Source organism: Ostrea edulis, chromosome 4 (genome assembly GCF_947568905.1).
Source record: "Ostrea edulis chromosome 4, xbOstEdul1.1, whole genome shotgun sequence".
Lineage (NCBI taxonomy): Eukaryota > Metazoa > Mollusca > Bivalvia > Ostreida > Ostreidae > Ostrea > Ostrea edulis.
Window position 1 is genome coordinate 27,666,893 of NC_079167.1, and position 27,370 is coordinate 27,694,262.

The window sequence follows — 27,370 nt, forward strand, 5'->3', positions numbered from 1 at the left end:
AAGACATTTTTATGCCCCCCCCCCCTAAAAGAGGGGCATTTTGCTTTGCACCTGTCGATCGGTCGGTAGACCACATGTTGTCCGCTCAATATATTGAGAAACATTCACTTGATCGTAAAGATATTTCATATGTGGGTTGGTTATGAGTAGAAGAGGGCCCCCATTGTTTTTCAGGAATATACTGTCCGCTCAAGATCTTGAGGACTCTTTGCTTGACAGACATCAAATTTGGTACACTGGTACATCTTCATGAGAAGAGGACCCCTCTTGATTTTGAGGTCACATGGTCAAAGGCCAAGGGTCAAACTGGACATAGTAATATATTGTCTTCTATATTTTAAGAATTATTTGCTTGATTGACTCCAAAATTGGTACACTGGTACAACATAAGCAGTAGATGACCCTATTGATTTTTAGGTCACATGGTCAATCCACTCTTCACATAGGAAGATATTGTCTGCTCAATATATTGAATTGATGATACTACTATCAATTAAATAATGCATTTGTATGACCCTTTTCAATTTTGCACCATGGGGAGCATGTATTTTACAAACATCTCTTGTTAGGAATTGAAGTGATAGCCATTTTCTCATGAATATGAACAATGTGCGTATGAATATTGATGAAGTTAGTACGACTCTTTTCAACGTTTGGAAATGTTCCGACACACCCTCGTTTATGATAGACGTGCAAAGCGCCAAACAGTAGTTAGGTATGCACAGATCCAATTGGTGAAAAATAACGTGATATGCTAATAAGACAGTCATGTAGTCAGCACTCGGCTCGGTTTGGAATGAAGATGTGTATAAAAAGACAGACTGTATTTTAAAACGATTTCAATTTATATCTCTATGGTCGTAGTCGTTTTGTAGGAACGTTTATAGAATTGTTTGTTTCATTATATTTATAGAACACCATGACCTTGATATTTTCTTCATACAACAATAGAATGTACCTTTAAGTGAACCTTGTGCTATTTTCTGTGAGTTGAAAAATATGCCACTACCGTTTGTCGCATATACTCAACTTAATGGGTGTATTAAACGTTTTCAGCATCCAAAAAATCCGATTACAAAAGAAAGCACAACAAAGGCTGGGATAATTAATCGTTTAATGCGGTAACAGTTATATGGAGAACAGAGCTGCAATGAAAATAAATCAGTCGTAAACATTATTAAATAGTCTATCTGTTCGCGAGGATTTCCGTTCTTTTTGTAACCCGTTTGTCCGAAGAGTCACGTGACCATTGGTATAATCAACTGAAACATAACGTGTACTAGCGTATGAACTAAGATGTCGAGGGACTTCGTATTCTGTACTTCTGCACATTATCATTGTTTTTATTCTCATACGAATTTTTCTACTAAACAGGCTGTATATAATGGGATTAATCCCACTGTTGGCGGATCCAAGCCACTGGCAGATTGGAATAACGTAATTAAACAACAAGAAACTGTCATCTGGATGAGGATCAAGTCTGAGTTTTATATATACCACCCACAGTGGAAACCACGAGGCTGCAAACAGTACCACTACGACGACTAGCATTTTTACGACTTTTATTTTTGATCTGTGAATTATTCCGTTTAATCCGTACACACCTGGAGCCTTCCTGTTCCATACTTTGTAGCCAATTAAACAATAACACGTGATAATCACTGCCAAAGGAATGGAGTAACAAAACAGTAATGATCCAGCAAGAAAATAGATCGTTTCAAGAGTTGCCGATGGCCATTTCGGTGAGCAAACATCCATCGGCGGTGAGTAAAGGTGGAACTCGTCTATATCATACACTATTAAGTTGGGAATCATTAGTACAATGCTGAACATCCAGATGCCATACATTATGATTTTACAATTCCTCCATGTGATCTTATAGTTCAGCGGATAACAGATTGCCAGACACCTGAAATGTAATAAAGCAACATTAATGCTACAACTTTTCACATTTACGATGAAACATTTGCAGGACAATACACTTTAAAACCTACTCCATTATCATACATTTATTTTTTGTATTTGAATAAAAAGTCATATCACAAAATCACATTTTCTTTTTCTTTCAATACGTATCTGCCTTAATCTTTTCTACATGTATTTCTGATGCCTGTATGTTTGTTAAGCTGAAATGTTCTTCCCAAACAACATCCCGATTGACTTGATTCATCACACAAATTTACATGCAAGTAGACTTTAATTGAATTTCATACTTTGTCCAAAATCCCATCCCTACCCATTAGCAGAGTTATTGCCATTGAACATTTTCTCCTTAAATCTTACAAATATTAATTTTGTTGAGTTTTTAAGTCGGTAAGGCATTTGCTATTTTAAATTTTCTCTCAAATTGAAAACATAACGACAAATAAGGTAGCCTCGAACAAATGTGGGGTTTGGGGTACAACACATGCCCGTCAAACAAATGTGGGGTTTGTGTACAACACATGCCCGTATTCAGGGTTATTGTTTACAAAATTTTTACTTCTTTATGATAATCAAAATAAACGAAACCAATAACCAGTAAAAAGAAGTGGCTTGATTGTTGCATGAAAAAAAAATATAAGAATGCAGAGAAAACACTGTAAGTTGAATGGTACTGCATCCACTGGCCGTGATGTTATAGTTTCATTAAATGTATGGAAATGTAAGGAAAGTTATATGTATAGAATAGTATACTCTTGTCTTGAAACACTCTCACACTGGTGATATTATCATTTTGATCGTTTTTGTTCACGCACGGCTCCTATTTAGTTTATTTTGTCAAATAATAATCAAGGTAAAAAGAAATTATCGAATTACAGGAGCGCGTGCGAATTTCAGAATGGTTCTTGATCAAATCGAATAAACACGACTCTGAGATACCGAAAGAAATAGTAATTCTTTTCTGATTCCCGGACGGAACTTCCGTATTTCGCTTTTCTTAAATTAACGAAATTGATTATTTCACACGAACGTTTCTTTCGAATATTTTTGTTCTTCAGATGCCATAAAAGGTTTAGATACTGGTTTTGATTACGAAGTCTTACGAATACAAGAAACTGCTGTTATTACAATTAAATTAATTAACCGATACTTCAATGTGAAGATAAATTTTTAATTCAATGCATCGGGAGTACTACAGGAACGGAACTCAATTCCCTCTTGTACAATCAATTATTCCATAAAAGCTAAAATGACAATAGAAGATATTGCACTAAGGTGCAAAAGCCGAGTTGCGTGAATATTGAACTAAAGCTGTCCTTAGGAGATGTACATGTACCAGAGGTGGGATCAGGTGCCAAGGAGGAATGAACATCCCTTGTTGACCGGTCACACCAGCCGTGAGCCCAATATCTTGACTAGGTAAAAGGTTCGTTGGTTGTATACTGTTTTACGTCCCGCTCGAGAATTTTTCACTCATGCATATGGAGACGCCACCAGTGGCAGTGAAGGGCTGCAAAATTTAGGCCTATGCTCGGCGCTTACGGCCTGTGAGCAGGGAGGGACCTGTATCATGCCGCACATGCGGTGACATGGGACCTCGGTTTTTGCGGTCTCATCTGAAGAACCTCCCCATTTGATCGCTCGTCTCTTACAACAAGAAGGGGTACTGAGGACTTATTCTAAACCGGATCCCCACGGGCTGAGGTAAAAGTAGTAATCCGTAGTCAGAATCAGTGTGCCAAGAACGGCCTAACAATTGGTATGAAACACGTCCGACAGCATTTGACCCAATGACAGGTTGTATGCTGAACTGAATATTGAAGACGATTCCGTTTGGTAGTGGATCAGTCATAATGATTGTATGATGCTGTTCTTCTTACGACTGTAAGCTGAATATTATCACAGTTAGGGGCAACCTAATTGTAGAAAATATCATTGCCCCTTAATGCAAGGACATTCTTGCTGCAAATGTTGTGCCTCATTTTGAAAATCACCGTCTATGACCTTCAGTATTCATGTCAGACTATCGCGTTGTATTGCTTTATTGCGTGGCAAGAGGGGATATTGTAACAAGACCGTTTGTGTGTAACACTGAGCTTATTGATTTGATACTTCACATGTAGCTTTGTTATCAAGAGAGGATTGATTGATTGAATATTGTTTAACGTCCCTCTCGAGAATCTTTCACTCATATGGAGACGTCACCACTGCCGGTGAAGGGCTGCAAAATTCAGGCCTATGCCTGGCGCTTATAGCCTTTGAGCAGGGAGGGATCTTTATCGTGCCACACCTGCTGTGACACGGGGCCTCGGTTTTTGCGTTCTCATCCGAAGAACCGCCCCATTTAGTCGCCTCTTACGACAAGCATAGGGTACTGAGGACCTATTCTAACCCGGATCCCTCAAGAGAGGAAGCATACTTTTCATTTTGATGTCAAGGTCACTGCGGAAGCTTGTATACACTTATTGCGATATACCCCGCCTTGTGCAGCTCTTGTTTAAAGTATCCCCATCCATAAAACCCTCAATCTTTTTTTCAACAATTAATTGTTATAAAATACAAAATTTGGTATCAAAAGAACGATAATCAACACAGTGATTCACCAAGAGAATTTTCAAAATTGACAAGACATAAAAATTTCTATATTAGATATTAACATTAATCCCTATGAGGAAAAATACATTTCTGACATATAAAGTTAATTAGAATATAAATCCAAAGAAAGCTCATGAAAAAAATATTCGTATGGGTTTTTCAAAATACAATGTGTATGCAAAGAAAAGTTAAGGTCGCCAAACAAATTATGAAAATATTTAATTTTTTCTACAAGGGGAGATAACTGACAAAAATATAATTCACTATAGATAGATCTGGATATCATCATCTTCTAATCTCTCTCTCTCTCTCTCTATCTCTGTGTGTGTGTGTGTGTCATCTTTATATCGCAAAAATTAGGCATTTTGTTTTCACAAAAGTATTAGTGCTACAAATATTGACTTTTTGTGAAAAGAAATGTTTTTATGGATTGGATACCTTAGTTTGATTTTATTAATAGGCATAATTTGAATCAGTAGATAGAGCCACTAGTTACTTAAGGGATTACTTTAATTCTGGGGCAAGTTATGCGCGGATTATAAAATATCGTAAACTGACCCAAACCAGGTTATACTCGTATAATTTGCCCCAGAATTAAAGTCATTCCTTATAATTTAATGCAAGAGACAAAGATGCTAACCTTCGTTTATCAAAATGTACATAAACTCGCAAAAATACAAGTCAACTGAGCCGCGCAATGATTCACTTAGCAACTACGACACGAAGCGGCTAGCTGTGAAGGTCGCCATCTTTAGTCTTAGGCCAAAACCCCCCAAAATATATGTGTTTCCGGTTACCCGACCGACCCTAATGCCGAATTCCCGACCCTAATTTTTTTTTTTCACGATATGGGTGAAAAATTAAAAATTCCGGAAATTTTGTCGTGCTCTTTCCGGAAACGTCTCTTTTATTACGAATCGTAATGGCGGCGCACTTGTTGGCAGCAACGAGTTTGCTGGCCGTGAGAGTTAATAAATGCCAGCACCTTAAAACAGATAAAAACGCAATATTGTGCATTGAGAACAGGAGGTCACTGTTAGATGTTTTTACTGAAAATCATGGAGAACTGCCGAAGGGCTTTGAACTGATGGTATCCTGCAACACCGCTCTGACCGATACACAGAATAGCACATCATTCGATGTCCAACCAAATATGCTGATTGGAGATCTGACCGCTACTTTCAACATAAAACGTTTGGAGTTCACTTGTTCAAAACAAACAACAACATTGAATGAAATGGTGTCTACTGCAGCAAAGGCAGCAACCAACCAACATGAATTGTTTCCACACCCGTAGCCAGGGGGGGGGGGTTGGGTTGGGTTCGTACGAACCCCCCCTTGAAAACTACTAAGCACTATTAAAGTCGGCATTTTGTTTGAATTGTGACTATTAAAGTCGGCATTTTTTATGAAAATCATGAAAATTCATAGTAAAAAAGGCATGATTCCAAAATTCAAAATAAGTGCCAGGAAATTGCTAGATTGCAGGATTTTGCACCAAATACTCCAGAGCTTCTGGGAGCCTTGAGCGGCCCCCAAACCCCCTGCCGTAGTGGCACCTCGCGGTGCGAGGTGATAGACTCGCGTTGCGAGTCTATGTAACCCCCCCCCCCCCCTTGAAAAATCCTGCCCACGGGCCTGGTTTCATTCTAGTCAATATAGCCACTGAACCATGGATTTCTTTCTCATTGAGCTTCATATACAATGAAAAGATATGGGATAAGAGTCGGGGAGACCACACTATTTCTACAAAAGTAGAACAGTATGTCCATATCCATTCTTTTGAGCAAATATTGCTGAAATACACAACCTTAAGTACACATAATTCGAATCTGGCAGATCTATTTTTAAAAAAAAATAACCAAAAAAAAAAAAAACCCAATCAAACCTACAGACCCCATTTCAAAATTTCATGTAATAGGAAACACACATTTGGGGGGGGGGGGGGGGGGGGGGCTTACATGTAGTTCTACGGAGCCTAGCCATTTATCAAAATATTGTATTGAAAGTGAAGTTTTTCATGATAGAAATATGTGTAGACTATGCATGCAATGCGTTTTTCGCTGCCCTTTAGAGATAGAGATTGACTTTGAAGTCGCTCATCTCCGACTGATTGAGAAAATACGGGAAATTGCGCTGCTTAGGCTTACCCAAAATAAATCTTCAAATATCAGAAAATGCAATAATTTGCAGCTTTTAACTCTGTGAAAACTTCTACTACGTGAAAACTTACCCTTGTATGCAACGTTGTTGCTAATACTAGGCCTAAATCCGACACAAGAAAATATGTAAGCATGTGACAAATCGCGATCCACATGTTAATATGTCTGATGTCATGTGATAAAATGTGACGTATGAATTTTTGTTTGCTTTGTTGAAAGACGGATCAAGCAATGAACCCCCTCCCCCCCAGTGATAAATATATTTCAAAATGAACAGGGTAATTCTTACTTGGCAAATCATTAATTCGAATATAATATCCTTGTTTTAATCTATTATTCGGCCATACACACAGAGAAAGATGTTTTACAACAGTGATTTGCGCACAAGTAGATGCTAATATTGACAACGAGAAAACAACATGTGTATCAAACCGAAGTATCTTATTGTACACGTTGACTTTCTATTCCATAGAAGGCTGAAAACGGTGCTGCGATGTAAATTTAGAGAAAGAAAAAAAATTGTTCCGGCATCTGGTTGTCAAGGGGGTGTGTCCCCATACCAAACCAAGTTATACAAAAATAACTTGCGTTCCTCAATTGGAATTAAGCAATCAGAGACAAGGATACAATAAGAATTAAATTATATGTATTTACTGTAAATTTTCCTCAAAATATCACGTAATCTTATCTTTGAAAAAGAATGACAATGGATACATTGTGTTTTTACATTTTTAGAGATCAAGTGATCTCGCAATACATGTATCAAGCTGAAACATGCTGTGTAGCATCCTTTACGAATTGTGGGTCACTCTAGCTTTTGTTGAACATCCTTGCAGGAGTTTTGTACTTTATTTCAAATTTAATGTTTTATGAAAGGTGTATGATTTGTCCGTCTCACTCCTCCCATAGTAAGGATTTATTTTACTGAGTGCATGGGTGCTGAAGATGTACATGTAGCAAGGGATTTTGATTTCTATTTTTTTAAAGAAAATTCTAGGTTGTTTAACTTGGGTCAGTTTTGAGGAAATGCGTTTATTTAACTTCTCCACTCAGTTTTCAGGCGAGGCCGTCTTATTTTACAGAATGTATGGGTATTGAAATTGTGTATGTGGCAGGGATTTTTATTTTCTTCGATTTTTCAGAAAATTACTGGTTGTTAAATTTAGTCCGTTTTGAGTGAATATTTCAATGTACAAAGTGATTACATGGTTTGTCCATTAGGCTTTTGTAAACAACTTGAAGAGGTGCATATTGCAAGGATTTTCATTTCCAATAATATTCTAATTTTCTCTGATGTTTGAAAAATAAAACTTACAGGTCATTAAACTAAGTCAATTTTGGGAAAATATTTCACACACATAGAGCTCGTGGTTTGTCTGTCTACTGTCTAACACAGGTGTAAGCTAAAACTTTTTATTCATTCAATGCAAAAGAAAGTATGTCACAGCATGATGTTCTACAACTCTCGGCATTTTTGTCATGTTTGATAGTTAATGTCGTAGAAAACAAACTCTGGAAGAAAAACACCCTACATAAACTTGTGACGGTGGTATGTACCATTTCCCTCACAAATTTTGACAAATCCACGGCACTCAGGGCTAAAGCAGGTAAGGTTCTTTAACCTGCCAACGCCTTCTGTGACACGGGTCTTCCGTTTTAAGATCATATACGAAATACTCCTCGATTTTCTCCGTTAATGTCAGACGTTTATTGAAGGAATACTTACTACTGTACATGTGTAAAGGATGGGTCCTCGTCGTTAGATGTCACACGTGGTTGGGGTAGTTAACACACAAACATCATGTAACACACACACCCACCCTTATGTTTTAATGGGATGGGATCGACACACTTTTTAAAAATATTTCTTGTCATTAGGCGTTATTCGTCATAATTATCGCATGTTAAATGTATTAAAAATGTGGGTCATAGACCCTCATTACTCCTTCGTACTTACATTTGTACTCTGCAACGAAAATGGGGCTGGGCAACTTGAATTACAGGCCGGGGGCTAGATTGTGATTGCATCAACTTTGAGAGATTCTCCAGTAGATCAAAATCAATACAGGAAAGTTTGAATGTTTTCAATATTATGCGAATAAATCATGTCTGACAGATATCTTGTACTTGCCACCCATTCTCTTTAGAGAATTCGAGAGGCATAGCCTTCATCGACTTCTCTTCGCAAGCATTCATATTTTGATTCTGGAAAACGTGTAAATGCCGGAGTCGGTGACGGTTTATGCTTCGACTCAGATGTGCCTGGATTTACGCAATAGACAACTTGTTTTCAAATATTTAGCAGTAATGCACAAAACCGTCACAAGGAAATCAACACTTAACTTGCTTTTAATCCATTTTCAACATGTCCCCTGTCCCGGGTTTAAATCACAACTCTGTTTACTTTCTCTTAACTGGTCCCCTATTTTGACAACTCCCAAGACCAGTTAACGTAAACCCTGTCCAGGCAATCGGAACTCCTCGAATGTCTCGCGCACTCAATCTATGTCGAGTGCGCGAGACATTCGAGGAGTTCCGATTGCCTGGACAGGGGACATGTTGAAAATGGATTAAAAGCAAGTAAGTGTTGATTTCCTTGTGACGGTTTTGTGCATTACTACTAAACGTTTGAAAACAAGTTGTCTATTGCGTAAATCCAGGCACATCTGAGTCGAAGCATAAACCGTCACCGACTCCGGCATTTACACGTTTTCCAGAATTAAAATATGAATGCTTGCGAAGAGAAGTCGATGAAGGCTATGCCTCTCGACTTCTCTAAAGAAGGCTATGCCTTTCGACTTCTCCAAAGAGAATACTTGCCACCCTGTCTGGGGTCAATATAAATGCCCTAATCCTTTCTTACAAAAAAAATTGAGATAGTCATTTTCTTTTGTCAAAAGAATGTATACAGCCTACACTTGTTGCACACAAAACATCACAACTCAACACGTCTAATGAAGTTTAGTACGCTTGTGACTAATGTTAAATGTCTTGGATTTTACGCGGCGCCTGGGTCGAAAATTGAATCCATCTCCCCTTTGTCCTTGGTTCTTCCAAAGTGGAACATACTCAAAATATAGCTTATTTGAATGACACATCCCGATACATTTTTACAACCGCTGCATTACAGATTAACGGATCAGACTATGATTCTCATTGACCTTGATCTAGGTTGAGTGGAATTGATTCAGGGGCAAGTTGTATTCTGCGCGCCCGCGCGTCAACAATTTGTCTGAAGACAATTTATCGCTTATTTTTAATCGTACTATCGGGCTCGATATTTCACCAGATGTCACACACAAACATCATGTAACACACACACCCAACCATATTTTTTTAATGAGATGGGATCGACACACTTTTTGTAAACTTAAGTTGTAAATATCATCCAAGAAGATAATTTTTCATGAGTGTATTAATCCCGTGTAAATATCATCCAAAAAGATAATTTTTCATGAGTGTATTAATCCCGTGGGGATCCGGGTTAGAATAGGTCCTCAGTACCCCTTGCTTGTCGTAAGAGGCGACTGAATGGGGCGGTCCTTCGGATGAGGCCGCAAAAACCGAGGCCCCGTGTCACAGCGGTTGTGGCACGATAGGGATCCCTCCCTGCTCGGGGGCCGTAGGCGCCGACATGGGCCTAAATTTTGCAGCCTTTCACCGGCAGTGGTGACGTCTCCATATGAGTGAAATATTCTTGAGAGGGACGTTAAACAATATTTAATCAATCAATCATGAGTGTATTATAGTATAGTAAAAATCACGTTTTCAGCGATTATAAGAACTAGAAATTCATTACTAATTATGAGTAGGTCTTCTGTTACACTACTTCCGGTACACAGCTTCCTGTTCGTACGAGAAACATTGAAATATGTGTGAGAAAGTGCCTTGACAAATAAAATAAAAACCAGTCAACACATTGATCAAAATTTGAAAGGTATACTAAACTCTATAACAACGCGTGTGGACGAGCACTTCCAGTGATGTTTTACCCTGAAATCGCAGCATCATTGGGACAAGGGGACATAAATTGTTAATTCAGGACTCTTGCACCCTTGATAAATGTTCAAAAATCTTTTTCTTTACTACCACAATGAGTAGAAGACGAGATCAGGCGTGGGTATCCGACGATGCAACATCACATTTGTAAGAAAAATTAAATGCATAGTGATGTAGATCAGGGATACTTCTACCAAAATTTTAAATTTCATGATCCCCGGGGTAGAGGTTCTGACTTCAGGGATGGGCCAAACGTGGTATATATACAGTGCATGTGTAAAATATTTATATATTTCCTTTTTAGTGCTCGTGATTTTAAATTGAAACTAAATTTAGAAAGAGTAGGTAGTCCTTTACCAAAATTGTAAATTTTATGATCGTTGGCGGTAGGGGTTTGGTTGCAGGGAGGAGCCAAATTATTATAGTGATTATATTTTCTTTATCATTTGAAATAATTCTTGAAATTTGCTGATATGGTATAAAAACTAAATGCCTATTTAGGAAAAGCAGAAAAAGGATATACCAAAATTGTGAATTTTGCAACTCCATGGTTTTGACTCCAGGACGGGTCCAAATTAGTCGTATCGTGTTAATATTACATATATTATGTAAAGCCTTTCATCACTATAGGCACTTTCGAGGGCATATAAAAGGATGTGTCCTTAAAGCTGTATGACCCGATGTTCATGTATTATTTTTGTAGACAATTACTTTAAAGCAGATTAATTACTTTATAAAGTTATTAACTTTCCCTTAATTACATGCTTGAAAACATCTGCATGTAAAAGATAACAGTGCGAATATTATTTAGAAAGTAAATATAGTGGGTACATATATATAAATCATCCCATTATAGACGTCTATAAATAGACCCACGCGCGTCAGGGGAATCCCAACATGATGTATTAACTCATACGCAACTGTCTAGTTTTAAGGCTGAAAGAGCGTAAAACAACGAATTACTAAAAGGTATTTGATATTTTCATTTCTATTAAACTTATGGTACGGTGCTGTTATAACAAAATACAGCTTTTAACAATGATGATCTGAAAGTTTGAACTGGTCACGTGATTGTCACTTGAAATGGCAGAGTGACGCGGTTAATTGTAAACATCGATTTAAAATCAAATAATTTGGGTTAAAACAGGTGAAATAATTTATGATATGTCGTACAGCCTCATAACTACATATGTGCGGTGATTTAATAGCGTTTTTACGAGATAGAAAAAAATATATTGTAATTCGGACCATACAGCTTTAAAATGCATGCATGTACTTTTGTTCAGAACAGGAAATTTTATCTAGATTCTATAGGACTTGGGACTAGTGATACTCATAACTAATACTCTAAGTGACCGATAAGGCTTGTGTACCTCTTGTTACTGCAACTTTTCTCGCTTCGACTGGTAGCAATATCCGGTGTTGGGGAATCAGTGATTACTAGCATTAAAGGAAATGTTTTAAAAATGTCTGACACATAAGCATTATCCAAGTTTCTGGCCCCGCCCTGAAGTCAAAACTTCTTACCCAGGGATCATGAAATTTTTAATTTAGGTAAAAGTTTCATTGCTCTACATGGCTATTCATTTAGTGTTTCTTACGATGTACGGTTGTAGAGAAGAATATATTTGAAAATTGGTCAATTTTTACCTAGCCATTAAGGTTCCAAGGATGCTGGATTGCTGAAATTTAAATTTATGTCCTCTTGTCCCAAAGATGTTTCATGCCAAATTTTAAAAAAAAATTGGAAGGCTAGTTATCAAAAAGATAAAATTTTCAATTGTTAACGCACGGCACCGAACGCAGACCAATAGCAATAACTCAGGTGATCTAAAAAAGATGAACATCTTCAGTTGAATGTATACAATTGCAGTTACAGATACAACAAGAGATGTTTGTAAAACATATGTGCCCCCCATGGTGGAAAATTGAAAAGGGTTATACACATGCATGATTTGATTGATAGTAATATCACCAATTCGAAATATTGAGCAGACAATATCTTTCAATGTCAGGAGTGGATTGACCAAGTGACCTCAAAATCAACAGTACCAGTGTACCAAGTTTGATGTCAGTCAAGCAAAGGGTTCTCAAGATATTGAGTGGACAGTATATTCCTATGTCCAATTTGACCCTTGACCATGTGACCTCAAAACCAACAGGGGTCATCTCCTGAATATGTACCAGTGTACCAAGTTTGATGTCTGTCAAGCAAAGAGTTCTCAAGATGTTAAGCAGACAAGGTCTTCCTATGTCCAGAGTAGATTTACCCTTGGACCTCAAAAACAATATGGGTCCTCTTCTGCTTATAACCAACCCACATATGAAATATCATTACGATCAAGTGGTTGGTCCTTAAGATATTGAGCGGACAACATGTGGTCTACCGACAGGTGCAAACCAATACGCCCCTCTTCTTTGAAGGGGGGGGGGGGCATAATAAAGTATGCACCCTATATTTTAAGACAGGCGGAATATAACGGCTATGAGTTAAGGCATGGCAGTTCTGTTGAAGAACACAGTCAACCACTACACCACTGTCAAAGAGCTGCAAATCATTTATATTAAACGTCATCAAATATAACTGCGCATTCCGCATTTGTTTGTGACTGATTGAGTATGATGCATTTTTGTGACAATGATATAAATGTAAATTTGTTTTCAAATCGTTCTCCGTTTTAATACCCTGTCATGCTACACGTAGTCCCTCATTTTACATTCACCAACCAGTGTTTCGGTTTTGACAATTTGAAGAAAAAGCCAATACTGAATGAACTGTTCGCTTAATAAACGATTGACTTCACGATTCGAATGCCTGATACAAATTGTTGGTGTCCCATATATCTCGATTAGAAATCACAAAAGTATTTTAATTTGTAAACAATTTTCTTAAACCTACGGAATTACTCAACAATTAAACTTGGTACCACCTACTCGTTTTGTCATAGTAATTAATTATCAAAGGTCTAAACACCAACAAGTGAATCCGATTTGCATCTATGTTCCATTTCAATCAACTGATGTCTGATGGTAATTTAGATGTGTGGAAACACTGCTAACGTGCGACAGGGACTTTTCAGGAGTGCAGGTCAGAACAATCTTCTACAATCTAACTTCATTCTACAAACACTATCTTTATTATAGTGAGAGAATTGAAAAAAAAATCTAGCTAATCAGGAAATTACTGGAAACAAATCATATTGGTGTCAATAGTGATTGCTTGCATACCTATCAATCGCAATCGCTGCAAGCGTATTCACAGAGGCACAGACAGATATCCCTTGAAGGAACGGTGTCAACTTGCACAATGCAGCACCGTATCTCCAATCTGCAAGAAAACAAAAATCACATTCAGCGTGTTCAATACGTGCGTTATCTAGGAAAAGGAGAATTTTAAAAGCCAGACAACTATATTATTGCATCGGATAAGTTTTCTAATTGTGACAGAGGCATGTCATTTATCATTTCGCTGCTTCTAAAGTAAAAAATATAAACAATGAGATACAGTATTCGGACATCGTAGATATGAGTGGAATGTACTCTCTGTTCGTGGTTTCAAACCAAAATTATCTGCTACCGCACAATTACTTGCATTTCCAATTACAGATGTGTCTGGGTTTTGTCAAACCCGATGTTTAAACGCTTTCCAACACTCCCAAAACTAAAGAGGAGGAGTAAAGGAATAGATGGAAATTAAAATATTTGGTCAGGCATTTTGATTGAGTGATTTTGACAAAGATAAATATACTTCTATCGTACAGTAGAACATGATAAATATGCATCATCTTAATTGCTACATGTACTTCCAAAAATGTGATCCTATGAACACACAGGTCTACAAGATTAGTTGAAGATAATATAGGTTTGATTTCAAATAGTTGTACAGAGATATATAATAGAAAAGTTAAATAGAATTGAAATAAAAATCATATAATTGAACTGTTTTCCATCTTCCCTCGTGTCAAAATATATTAACATCGTTCTCTCACTCCGACACAAATAGAATTCCATGTAGTGTCACTTAAAGTCCTATGGTTTGAGCACATACATGTACCATTTGAGTTCAAGTTGAACTTGACTTCGTGAGCTTTAGGCGAAGTTGTGCATATTTAGACCCTTGCTTTCATTCAGAACCTTAGTAGGAGCTATATGCACGTAGTACCAGGAGACTGCTCTCTCTCTCTCTCTCTCTCTCTCTCTACAATTTATTCTCGATATTGTAAAATTTACACAAGTTCAATGCCGCATTGAAAAAAAAAGAGAAGTAAATAGATCGACATACTTTCTTTTGACAGGGGGTAGATAGACAAACCAAAATCTCTGTGTGTAAAATGTTTCCTCAAAATTGACTAAGTTCAACAAGATGCATTTCTTTTTCAAACTCCAAAATGTTAAGAATCAAATTCCTTGCAATGCGTACATCTTCCAAGCTGTTTACAAAGGCCTTAACTTGAAAAGTATAAAAGGGTTAAACAGACAAACCATGTACTCTCTATGTAATATTTACACAAAACTGGCTTAGATTAATATTCTATAGTTTATCGAAAATAATACATCTTGCCACACGCACATCTTCAATACCCATACAATCTGTAAAATTAAAAAACAGCGGGAGTAGTAGGACAGACAAATCATGTACGTACTCTCAAGGCAATGTTTTCACAAAAACTGACTAAGGGTGCCAGGGGGTATGTACTTTCAATACAAATATTTAATGTAATCTATACTTTTGAAATATAATATACTTAGCCAGAATTTCCTCTAAATACATCGAGATATTGATGAATGTACTTGTACATATAAAACAGTTCTGCTTTCTCACAATATTTTGATTTCAATAGAGCTACTGACTTAAAACATTTATAACAGGAGAATGGACATTGCTGTGAAAAGATACAAGTACACTTTGTTACGTGGTGTACTTTGCTAATGATAAATGTACAAATTTAATTTGTTGTTGATGTAACCAACAATTGCATTAATAAATAAAACCTTAAAAGGTCGAACACACATTTGCTTGGCCTTTTTTATGCACCACTTTTGTTTCCAGTAAAGATTTTATGATATTGTATTTTATCGCATTTGTTTTTGTAACAATATTGTGGCTGGGAGAACGCTGTTGTGTATTACTTATATATATTGCATTTCTAGTCAAGATGCGGGTATGTCTCCTAGCCAATGTCGCTCTGTATTTTTAGGACTCACAATTTTCGTCATTTTAAATAAATGACAATCTTTTACACCTAACATGTTTTTCTGTTATGATTTACATGGAAACAAACAGAGCTGCAATGTTGCCTTGAGCAAATTTTAACATATATTTGCTAGTTTGCAGCTCCTCCATGTGCATGTTAAGGAATGGATAACCATGATGTACAAATTTCTTCGAATATATTTTTCTAATCGCAATACCAGCTTGTGTACGTGAACATTCAGGACTGTAACATATTGTTTGCGCGTTAGGCATGATGTATTTTTAGATAGGAAGTTTAAATTATAATCTGAGATACGAGGGAAACATGAACTATGTAGTTGATTTATGATGATGGCCCATTATTTTAGATTCTATACCATAATCTACGTATACATTGCAGAATATATGTTCAGTTGGGAACCAACACCTCTAAATAAAAGTCAAAGCAAAAATTCTTTATTAAAGAGTATCTGAGAAATAAATAATGTAATATCAGCCTTATTGATTAATGGTTAAATCTCTATCTCGCTCTCTCATGAATCCCACCATGCGCTGGCAAATTATATTTGTTTGTGCCCAAACGGTTTCCCTATTTCCCAAAACCGGAAAAAAATCTGGCCAGTTAATCATACAGGATTAGCATTCATGCACAATACAGGGTAAATACTCCCCCTGATTGAAGTCAGCTGACAGGCACAGGCTAAGTATATCGTAGTTTGTAAGATGAAGTGACAACGTGTTTACTCTTGGAATGCAAATGGAGCTCATGGATTATAAGAATAAGAGGGGATACTATTTTTGACAAGTGTACAAGTACACCTCGGTCCTTTACAGTATCACGATTTGCCTCATGTAATTCGTCGATCGCATTTTATGCGTTTTCATGGCGAGTACTTTCATTTTACCTGAAGTGGATGTGAATAATGAATGGTATACATGTACATTTTCTGATTTTTGTCTATTCTATCCCATCAATATATGCATGTAAGTGGTAAACGATTTATTATATGACATGTTTACTGAAAATACTTTCAGATAGTACTCAGATTTAACTGATGACACATAGAGTCTGGTGATTAGACATCTCGTATAAAATATGCAAGTCGAACCAAGTGGTCGGTGGTAGTTATATTTGTTAGAATATTGCTAGTTTCAAGAAACCATGTTAGTCGTACGTTTTTTACAAACTTTTTTTTTACAAACACAACTACATGCTCTCATAAGACAGTAATAACCACACGCAAGTGTTTGCCTTTAAATATACTCTTCGCCGTATTTTAGTAACTAGCAACGAACCCATAATAGTTTAATTTAAAGGGGTACTCTCAATCGTCATAATGGCTGACTTCCTTTAAAAACATGGAGGAAAAAAAATCATTATCAGCAATATTTGACTTTACCTTTTCAATTGAAATACCTAGCCGAGTAGTTCAGTAAGTTAGCATACCGACTGCTGAACTGTAGGTCGCAGGTTCGAGTCCAGCAGGGGTTTTAAAAAAATTTCAGATTATCTTCTACTAAAACTGTATTTTTCGACATAAAGTAAATTTTAAAAATTTCAACTTCAAAATATTGTTGTACATACAGTGTATCCTCCACTTTTCATCTACATCAAATTTCTCTGGTGTAGCATACCTCCTTAACATGCCCTATATCATACACATGTATATACTAGTATTCTTGCTCCACATGTCAAAATGCATTGCGTACTCTGTTGGGCAAGTGTCCTGGGGTCATCCTAACCCCTTCATTTTTTGATTGTTCAAATTTCTTTAAAATGGTTTAGATTCCAACCCTTAAAGCAAATATATACTTGTTACACATGCACTGAGCACCAGGTTTTTGTTAGTCATGCCCCTCATGGTAAATACGAAAGTTCCGAAAACTTATTACACATGAAAGGTGAAGATAACGAACAGTGATCAATCTTATAACTCCTTTAAGCAGTACAAAAAATAGAGAGCTGGGCAAACACGGACCCCCTGATACACCAAAGGTGGGATCAGGTGCCAAAGAGGAGTAAGCATCCCCTGACGACCAGTCACATCCGCCGTGAACCCTTTATCTTGATCAAGTAAATGGAGTTATCCATAGTCAAAATAGGTGTGCCAAGAACGGCCTAACAATCGGTATGAAACACGTCAGACAGCATTTGACCCAATGATAGGTTGTATTGGCGAACTAGATCGTTATAATGACCACAGAATTTGCGAAATGCTGACTTTAAACAAGACTGTTAAAGTTATAATGGATCTAAGAGGGGGTGGGGGGTGTAAAATAGTTTGTGAACACTTCTGCTCCAATATGGCTTATCAGATAGTCTTGAAAGTTTGTACAATGCTTCATTATCATTTAATGATATTCGCATTGTTCTGGACCAGGAATCTAATATTTTCCTACAATTTACAGTGGATCAAAGAGGAGTGTTTTACAACTTTTTTCATGTACGAGGGTACATTCACTTTCCTACTGGTACTTCAGCATAATACTACATGTAATAGTCATTATTTTTGTACCATATACAACAATGACATTGATGTTGAATCTTTTCTCCATCTCCTTCCACAATGCAAAAAGTGTCCTGTTTCTGCTCTTGCTTTCTCCTCCATCCCATGCAATACATAAGGGGAAAAGGTGTAATTTTGAGTTATTTCAATTTTGGGAGCTTAGATACATTTAAAAAAAATTATTTTGTCAGTAGCTTACCTCGGTTTAAAAATGTATTATATATACAAAACACACTGTTGCATATAGAATCAGTTGAGACATAAACAGATAATGGAATGTTGATACATAAATATAGAAAACTGACAATGGAGAAGATGAAATCATTCCGTTTCTCATAAAGTGAAGATGTTAGTTTGCTATTAACATCCATGTTCAATAAAATATCCAAATATGAACCAGATATAGAAAACACTGGGGTATCATTTATTTCAAGTTCACTGGGATATATCAAATTGACATAAATAAAAATGAGTATCGTTAATGGATAAAACGTTATCGATATATCTAAATGTCAAGTTGAAGGCCATCATTTTGTCTGTATAAATCATAGCCGAGCCGGAGTTTAAAGACGGTCCCGGATAATAAGTCTACAAAGTCCCAGGTCTGTCGTTTAAGACTTTTAAGAAACTGTACCTTGTAAACATCTCGATCCGGAAGAATAAATTCGCTCTCGTTGGGAAGTGATACTACATACAATAAAAACAACCCCTTTTAACAGAAACTTGTTGGAAATGAACGAGTTCAAACCTGTTGATTCGAGTTCATGGGATTCATTCATATAAATCAAATGCTGTGTTGTATATTCCTTAAAAAAAAATAATAGGAATACTGTGTGCAGTGTATTCCATTATTTCATTTAAAACATTGAAGATAAATGCTACTATTACTAGTAATTAGTAAAAGACATTGAAAGGTTGTAAAGACCCGTGTGTTGTAGTAACTAATATTCCAATAATTTTAAAGAATATCAGTAAAACTGATGGATGTTCCCCGAACTGCATCTAACCAATGAACTACTTCATCTGACGAATGACTCGAACAATGATCAATAACTGCTGAAATATTGTTGAAATGAAGGCTTTTTCATGTATAAGGTGTATATTCAGTGAAGTTGACCTTTACAAAATGACCCTGAGTGACCTTTGTCTGAATGCCATTAGTGTATTACTTGTGTGTCTGATAAACCAATGTTCGTGGTAGAGCGTTCGCTTCGTAACAGGGAGGTCGTGAGTTCGAGCCCCGCTCATGTCATGGTAACCTCAAACCTAAGATGTTAACATTGGCATTGATTGCTGTTGAAATAACGTTGGAATAAAGGGTTTTTATTCTCAATTAAGGTATAGGTTCTGAGTGACCTTGACCGTCACGAAAATGACCTTGAGTGACCTATTCTTTAGATCCATTTGCCTTCTTATTTTGTCTGACGTATGATCAATATCTGTCCCTCTCTTAAATCACCTTAAGTGACCTTTGCCTGAACGTCATTTGCTGGTTACTTATTTGTGTGAAATATGATCAATACCTGTTAAAAAAAAAAAAAACCGTTGAAATAAGGACATTTTCCTCATATAAGGTGCATGTAAATGTTCTGAGTGATGTTGACCATTTCAAAATAACCTTGGGCAAACGTCCATGTGTCCAAGAAATATTTGTGATCAATTATGATTAATCTCTGATGAAAAGTCTAGGAGACGGGAGCTTTTATACCTTCGTAGTGACCTTGAACTTTCCATTTTGTATTCTTTATAGGAGTATTGAGATTAATCACTCTTCGTTATTTCCATCTTTTCATGCAGAAGTGATCAGGCTTGCAGTTTTGAAATTTAAAATGTTCGCAAAATTAATTTTCGTCTTTCAGTAAGGAAAAGTTTTACACTGATGTTTTCAGAGTATGTGTTTAATACAGTATCGGTCTAATTAATTTCCTGAGTTGCAATCAACCAAGTCATAAATTAATGAAATTCTCAACAGGACGAATTCTGGCAAAATCCGATTAGCCGATTCATTGAGAAAAAATTGTAAACTATTAATTTCTCGTCGTTGCGCTTCCAAGGTTGTCTGATGCACCGCCAAGGTTGAATGTCTGGTTCAGATGCCTGTATAACGTTCTATTATATTTCAACGATATGATGGCTTAAACATATAATGTGAAGTACCTGAGGAAGTACGGCTCATTTCATTTGGTAAGCTCTCTGAGGAAAGTAAAGTATGCATATGACATTTCAAATTACCTCTGCGGCCTAATTAAATTCTAAAAGTAGATGTTGCTGTTCTGCACAAGTGAATAGTAGAAACTAAATTTTCATTGGAATATTGTAATGCATTAAGAGAATTTAGAACCCCACTTGCCGTTCGAGCCTTCATGTTTCGAAATTTCCGTGTGTTAAGGTAACAGGGCCAAAATATAAGAAGAAACCAATTAACGGATTTGATACATATAGTTCTAAATGGCTAGGAAAAAAACACTGAGAAAACAAAATTTGATCCCGATAATTTACAATATAATGATGTTTTTTCATGTATTTACACTCATTTTGGCAGTGGCAATTTTACGGTACGTCCACCTTTGATTTATAACGTAATAATGATTTCATTTGTTGCATTCTAAATATATATACTCTAACACGTACTGTAAACATGATGCATAAATTCAGAAATCAGAAGCTGCGATACGAAAATACATCATATTTCAATAGAAAGCATTTTTATAGGACAAACTTCCTTTTAAACGATCGTTCACACAAGCCAATTCTTGTTTAAAGAAAAACAACAAACATAATAGCACTTTCTTGAACAAAGTGATAGGCCTTTTCACAGAAAGAGTAATGACAATAAATTAATTAACTCAAGTCGTTATAAAGTCATCACTTTGTTTGGGTCTAAGAAGAAGATGAACTGTTAAGGATAATAGGCAATAAAGCAACGCAGACACGCATCACGAATGCTAGTTTACCATTACTCACCAGAATGTCTTTCATTTAGAATGTTGAGGAATAAGCTCGGCATGTGTTGGAATAATGGATGACTGCTATTTAGATGTTTAAACCACGTGTTTTGAAGTACAAACTGTCACGTTATTCAATTCATACTCTATTATATCAAAAGCAAAACTTATAATTGGGTATTTTTTTCCACCATACAAAATTTGTAACATTCCAAAGTGTTTGATATTTTATCATATAACACCTGCGGGTGATTTTTCAATCTAAAAGGCACTTATCTGTGTGATAAAAATACAAAATAAAAATAGAGCTGGTTCAAATGACCTGAACTGCATACTCTGGCATCAAGAGTTGGACAAAATAAACTTTAATACATGTACATTCTCCCGTCCACCAATTTACGACACTTTGATGAATACATTTAACATCCTCGTCGATTCAAGAGAATTACGCTCTTTGTCACCAAATGTTAAATCGGTTGTCTAATCGGGGTTAAATGTACATCAATACCAAATCATCATCTCCAAAATATACACACAGCAAAATGTTTGCTTTATCATTTCTTTTTCAAATGTCATCTGAAAGGCAAATTTAAATCTTCTAAAAATATTCATTAGTTATTAACAGGAAATAGGGCAACCTATTTTTCCTGAAGGCAAGACACTGATTAAATTTCCAAGCTGCAGGATCGTCATAAAGTTGCATCATTAATGTAAAATGACCATAACAGCGCACTTGAGCGCCAAGACCTAAAAGCAATTGATGGTTTACGCACATTAGAATCCCAGTCTAAAACTAAGTCAAGTTAAATGAATATTAGAGATTGATCATGTATGTTATTCCATTAGCGGCACGGCCGCGCCCTCGCATCCGTTCATTCAGGTTGCTTCCAGGACAGTTGACATATTGCCGACAACTAAGCGGTTAGACGACTGATCGTAACTGGTCTTGTTTTACGAGTTAAGTTCCCACTTGATTAGTAGTATTGATACCATATCACAGAAGTTCAATTTTTTTTGCAATAAAAAATATTAATATTTCATATCAAGGATTTTAGTGCATGAAATCTTACTTGAATAATATTCTTATGATAATAACATCAACATTTAGAGTAGATTGTATCTACAGAGTTCGGATATATTAAATTATAACTTGGCATGTATATGTATGAATTGCAGTTTTGAACTCTTAATTTACAGTACTTTTCTTTCGCAGGAATTTAGACAAATGTAGCAGTTTAATGTACGCATTCGAGTTCATGGTCTAGTATATGATGATGTTTGAGGTTATGGCCTGCTGAGTAATTGAAACATGACACGATGTATGGATTTTTCTGTTTAAAAGGCGAGAATCACTACTCACTTCAGCCACATATATAACATTACATACTGTAAATAATTCTATATTTATCCGAAAATTTGTTCTTCAGCATTCGATACAGTGTGTTTGGGGGGTTGAAGTCTTCACGAGAAGCTTTATAACACCTTATTACCAAACTCTAGCAAAAATATTGCCAAGAGATATATAATTGTACAATATGTGCCAATATTGGTAACTAATGAGACACCCAATTTATGTCTCCATTATATTTTGGGCTTATTGCAAAGATTTGAAACTTCATTATAGTTGTCCTATTCAAGTCTCGGGTCCATAAATATTGAATACTGAAACCTAAACTTACAATACGCAGATCTAACGCAACGCAATAAAAATGCAGATGTCTGGCAATTCTGAAACGTTATATGAATTCTTCAACGTAAATATTTTTTTTTCGTTTTGTTTTTATGATTATATGACCCTCTGATTATTTTCGTGTAAATTATAACCTTCGTTATCGTAAAACCATGCTCAACTTCATTTCAAAATCTGAAATATGTTCGACCCAACTGGAGCAAGGTTGAGCTATTCTCTTCTATTTTATAATTATGAAGAATTGAGCCAGATTACTGGTTCAATTAAAAGAAGAGTTCTTCCTTAAATCTTTATCAAACATATAGTAAAGAAATCAAGAAGCATGGGTTCATTTGCTGGCTATGCAGAAACTATTCCATGCTTCCTTTGTTTTGTTACCCCCCCCCCCCCCTAATGCAAACACAATATACATTTATATCATCCTATATTTATATTTTATGTTTTTGAAAGTAGGTATCGGCTTTTCTGTCGAGTGGAAAGATCACGTGGTCCTTGCAGTGCTTTGATTGAGAAGTTAAATAAGCGCTTTTATTACTGACAAAACATCGGTAAATGTAAATATTCCAGATTCTGTCATCAATGAAACATGAAAGACGTCTGGCAATCACAATCAGATACTATATAAATTGCACAACGATTTCATAAAGGACAAAAATTATTTACAACAAAAGTACTAGTATGCTAACCCAAATTAATTACTATATTGGAAATAATCTTTCTCCCTACATATATATAGCACAAAAAATGACCAACGACACGAACAACAATGAATTGTCTTTTCGGGACAACCTGTCCCTTCCTCAGGACGATAGAATATTTACATAGAAAATTAAATTAAATAGAAAAGGAAACTAATTAGGAAACTCCTGAATATATATATGAATATATATATCAAAATTGGTACCGTATACGTTTTACATATATATATATATACACACCCTAAGTCCAAGCTATATTGTTGCTAAAACACTGATTAAAATACCGGTATGGTGTTTCTATAAAATCAAAGATTTGATTTATGATAAGTCAAATACTCACCAAAAAATATATTTATCATTGTGTTGATTGGCATAACCACAAGAGCGACCAAAAGATCGGCCACAGCTAGATTTACGATGAAAAAATTGGTCCTTGTGTGCATCCATCGATGTCTGACCACCACAATAATCACGGTAAGATTCCCAAAGAAAGCGAAAAGAAATATCAAAGAATATGCCACTGCATAAATGGCAATAACGTCCAAGTCGTGCTTCAGTTCCGGGGCAAAACTCACATTTACTCTCTCTCCACTAGAATTGTTCTCCATTACAATGCTGTAGTATGCTTCCCGTAAAAGAGTTTCAACGGTATGAATGGATGTCTTAATATTATGATCTATATACTCCTTAATGTGTGCTGTTAGTGGACTTCGCTCTCTGGAATACGTGTGACCATTAACTTCTCCACAGTCGATTCCAGTCCTATCGTTAAATATCGCTTGGTAATGTTTTCGCTGTTCGACTAACGATCTGTCATTCTAGTTTGACGATATTCGATCCCTATTGATTGAAGGTACACATTTCAAGATCCCTGCTCACTACTTGGGAAACTTTACCAGTTACTTGGCACTTAATATTTTTTCAAAGATTTTTTATCAATTAACTCAATTATATGCTTCAGGAATTGGAAAGCCTTCTTCCGACGTGGCCAGGAGTGGGCTTTATGTGCGCATTAAAATAGTGTTTTATACAACTTTTATTTGCTGATAAAAAATCTACGTACAACATGGCAAAAACTCAAGCATGCATTTCGTCCCGAGCTCCTTTTCTAATGAAAATATTTATCTAATTGTCTGCATCCAATTTCTCTCATTCTCCTTGATTAACCCAGCATACAATGACGACCTTAAAGGTATTATTTTCTATAACAGTTATCCCTACTTAATTCCTAGTGAGTGAACTTGATAAAGATGCGTACATCCGGAGTGACAAACTCTAATTAAGTCCGGCGCTTTCTGGACGAGTAAATCCACAACGACAGCAACGAAATCTGTATCTTGGAAAATGTTTTCGTAGGCATACTCATCTATAAGAACAAATCGGAACAAAATCTTCAATTTCGTGTAACGTAAGTTAATCAATCACAGCTAGTGTCTTATGTGGCTTGTATATATATATATATATGTAAATCCCATACTGCGTGAAGAATTTTCCAATGCCATCTGGAGGACGAAGTACTACTCCGTTGGGTATTAGACCATACATCTAATAAAAGAGACACATATAAGACTATCCGACCACTTACAATGTCTCCTCCATGTATCCTGTAAGTACCGATGGCAAATAGTGTGAAGCGATAGCGGACCTACTGCTGAGCCTGCAATACTGCTGGCACATGGCTTTACGGCTACAATATATTTTTCTAAGATATATACAGGCATTGTTGAATTTTTTCCTCGCCGCGAATGTACTGTCTACAATCAGCCAAATTTTAGTGCACCATGAAGAGTTATTCACCCTTTATAGTACATAACAGAGTTTTATTTAATAAACGGGAACCAACATTTGTTTGCCGCTCGCTATCTGATATCGACATGAACGGTATTTTAATTTGATTAAAGAAAGCTTAATTTTCTGAAGACTTTTCTTCACTCCTTTCAACCCTAACAAAAGTAAATATTGTTTACTGTAATAGTAAAATATATGATTATCTATCGGGAAATTAACAACTTATATAGTTTGACTTACTAGTATTTGTGAGAAGAAAAACAGATTATGTCTTGGACAAAGTGATGTTTTTATTATCTGGCATAGCAGTGTAAATAGATCAACACAATTAAGATTGATAGTTTGATTTGCTACAGCACTGATATAAAGATACTATAGTTTACGATAGATCTGAACCGTTTCACTGTTAGAATGATTCCTTATTTACATATAGTTTCAGTTTTCCTATTGTTTTTTTTTCTATTCCCTTAATTGTCACATACTAAACATTTTTAGTGTAAATATTGCACACCATACGTAAATGTTGACCCATGTTTTGTATACAGTTTTATTCCATACTATATAATATCTGCATTTTCAATGTTTTTACCTCTGGAACTTTACAAATTTAATGATAGTCATTTCCTCATGAATGCAGTAGAGTTGTGAACAGCGCACGTATGCATCTTAATATAGTACATTGTACATGTATGTCTATTTAAACGGCTGGGAATTCCGACAGAGATGAAAGTAGAATGTAGATTTAAAAATAAATTTCTTTTTGAAAATACATGAAGGTATGGACTGCAACACTTCATATCATACCTTTCATATAGCGTGTGGGGCCTCCGTGGCCGAGTGGTTAGAGCATCGCGCTCAAATCACACGGCCTCTCACCTCGGGGGGGGGGGGGGGGGGGGGGGGGTGTTAGAATCCCGCTCGCGCCGGTAAGTGAGAAAGTTTCCCAGTTTACTATCGGAAGGTCGGTGGTCTCTTCCCAGGTACATTGTCTCTGGGTTCTCTCTTCCACCAATAAAACACTGGGCGCCACCAGATAACTGAAAAATTGTTGAGTGTGGCGGAAAACATCAACCAATCAATCATATAGCGCGTGAAGTATACCGGCGGCTTCAAGTGTCACAGTTCATACTCTCATAAATGTTCAAACCTGAAAATTATTTCTTTTAAAAACATTTCATTGAAAGAACATATTTTGTTCGCAATTATTATGAAACCAATCATTTATTATATTGAGAATTAAAGCACTTCAGTGCAAACTGTATATATAGACAAAAATGCAAGTAAGAATGATTTATATACAATAATACTTGCTGAATCATAACAAATAAAACTGAATTATATATGTCAGCACTCCATTTCTGCTATATAATTCTGTGTAATGTCCAGAATGAGAGAGAGGGGGAAGGGGGTGCTAATGACATAGGACCAGAAAAACGAGTTATTACACATATTATAGTTTTACAATATTCTATGAATTGACAAGAACGGCAATACAACATACAGTGAAAAAATAAACGTTGACTCATAATGGCACTGCGTGCATTTATATAATTTGGCTTTACGTAGATGTTTACTAAATTGAAATTACTCGACCTGCTTATTTCTGACATGATAGCAGAAAGCATGCAAAACATGGGTCTTTGTGGTCAGTGCTTGACACGTGTAGAGTCTGGCAAAAACTCTCGTCTCTAATTCAGTGTAAGACAGCTGAATGGGTTACATTGCAATGTGTTATTTTACTACGAAGCTATCGTAAAACAAATTTAAAGATTCAGTGAAGCAAACATTACGAGGTATGTTGTGACACAGGAGCGATTATAATTATGTTTCCATCCTGTCTACACAAACAGCACTGGATGGTACACGTTT

At 36.2% G+C, this 27,370-nt stretch overlaps 1 protein-coding gene across 1 annotated transcript; it reads right to left on the bottom strand.

Moving 5' to 3' along the window:
- Positions 1-1,097: 1,097 nt before the first annotated feature.
- Positions 1,098-25,300, bottom strand: LOC125672435 (neuropeptide SIFamide receptor-like). Its single transcript, XM_048908692.2, has 3 exons — positions 24,054-25,300; positions 13,908-14,007; positions 1,098-1,909 (listed from the first exon to the last, which is right to left on the bottom strand). Exons 1-3 carry the CDS (start codon positions 24,319-24,321, stop codon positions 1,162-1,164), a joined length of 1,116 nt encoding a protein of 371 aa, XP_048764649.1. The 5' UTR covers positions 24,322-25,300; the 3' UTR covers positions 1,098-1,161.
- Between the last annotated feature and the right edge of the window lie 2,070 nt (positions 25,301-27,370).

What these genes read in the sequence shown, in the direction of transcription:
- LOC125672435 (XM_048908692.2), bottom strand. Translation starts at nt 24,321, where the DNA reads ATGGAGAACAATTCTAGTGGAGAGAGAGTAAATGTGAGTTTTGCCCCG. An exon ending in AATGATAAATATATTTTTTG is followed by an intron (nt 14,008 to 24,053) that starts GTGAGTATTTGA and finishes GTTTTCTTGCAG; the next exon opens with ATTGGAGATACGGTGCTGCA. An exon ending in GCAGCGATTGCGATTGATAG is followed by an intron (nt 1,910 to 13,907) that starts GTATGCAAGCAA and finishes ATTACATTTCAG; the next exon opens with GTGTCTGGCAATCTGTTATC.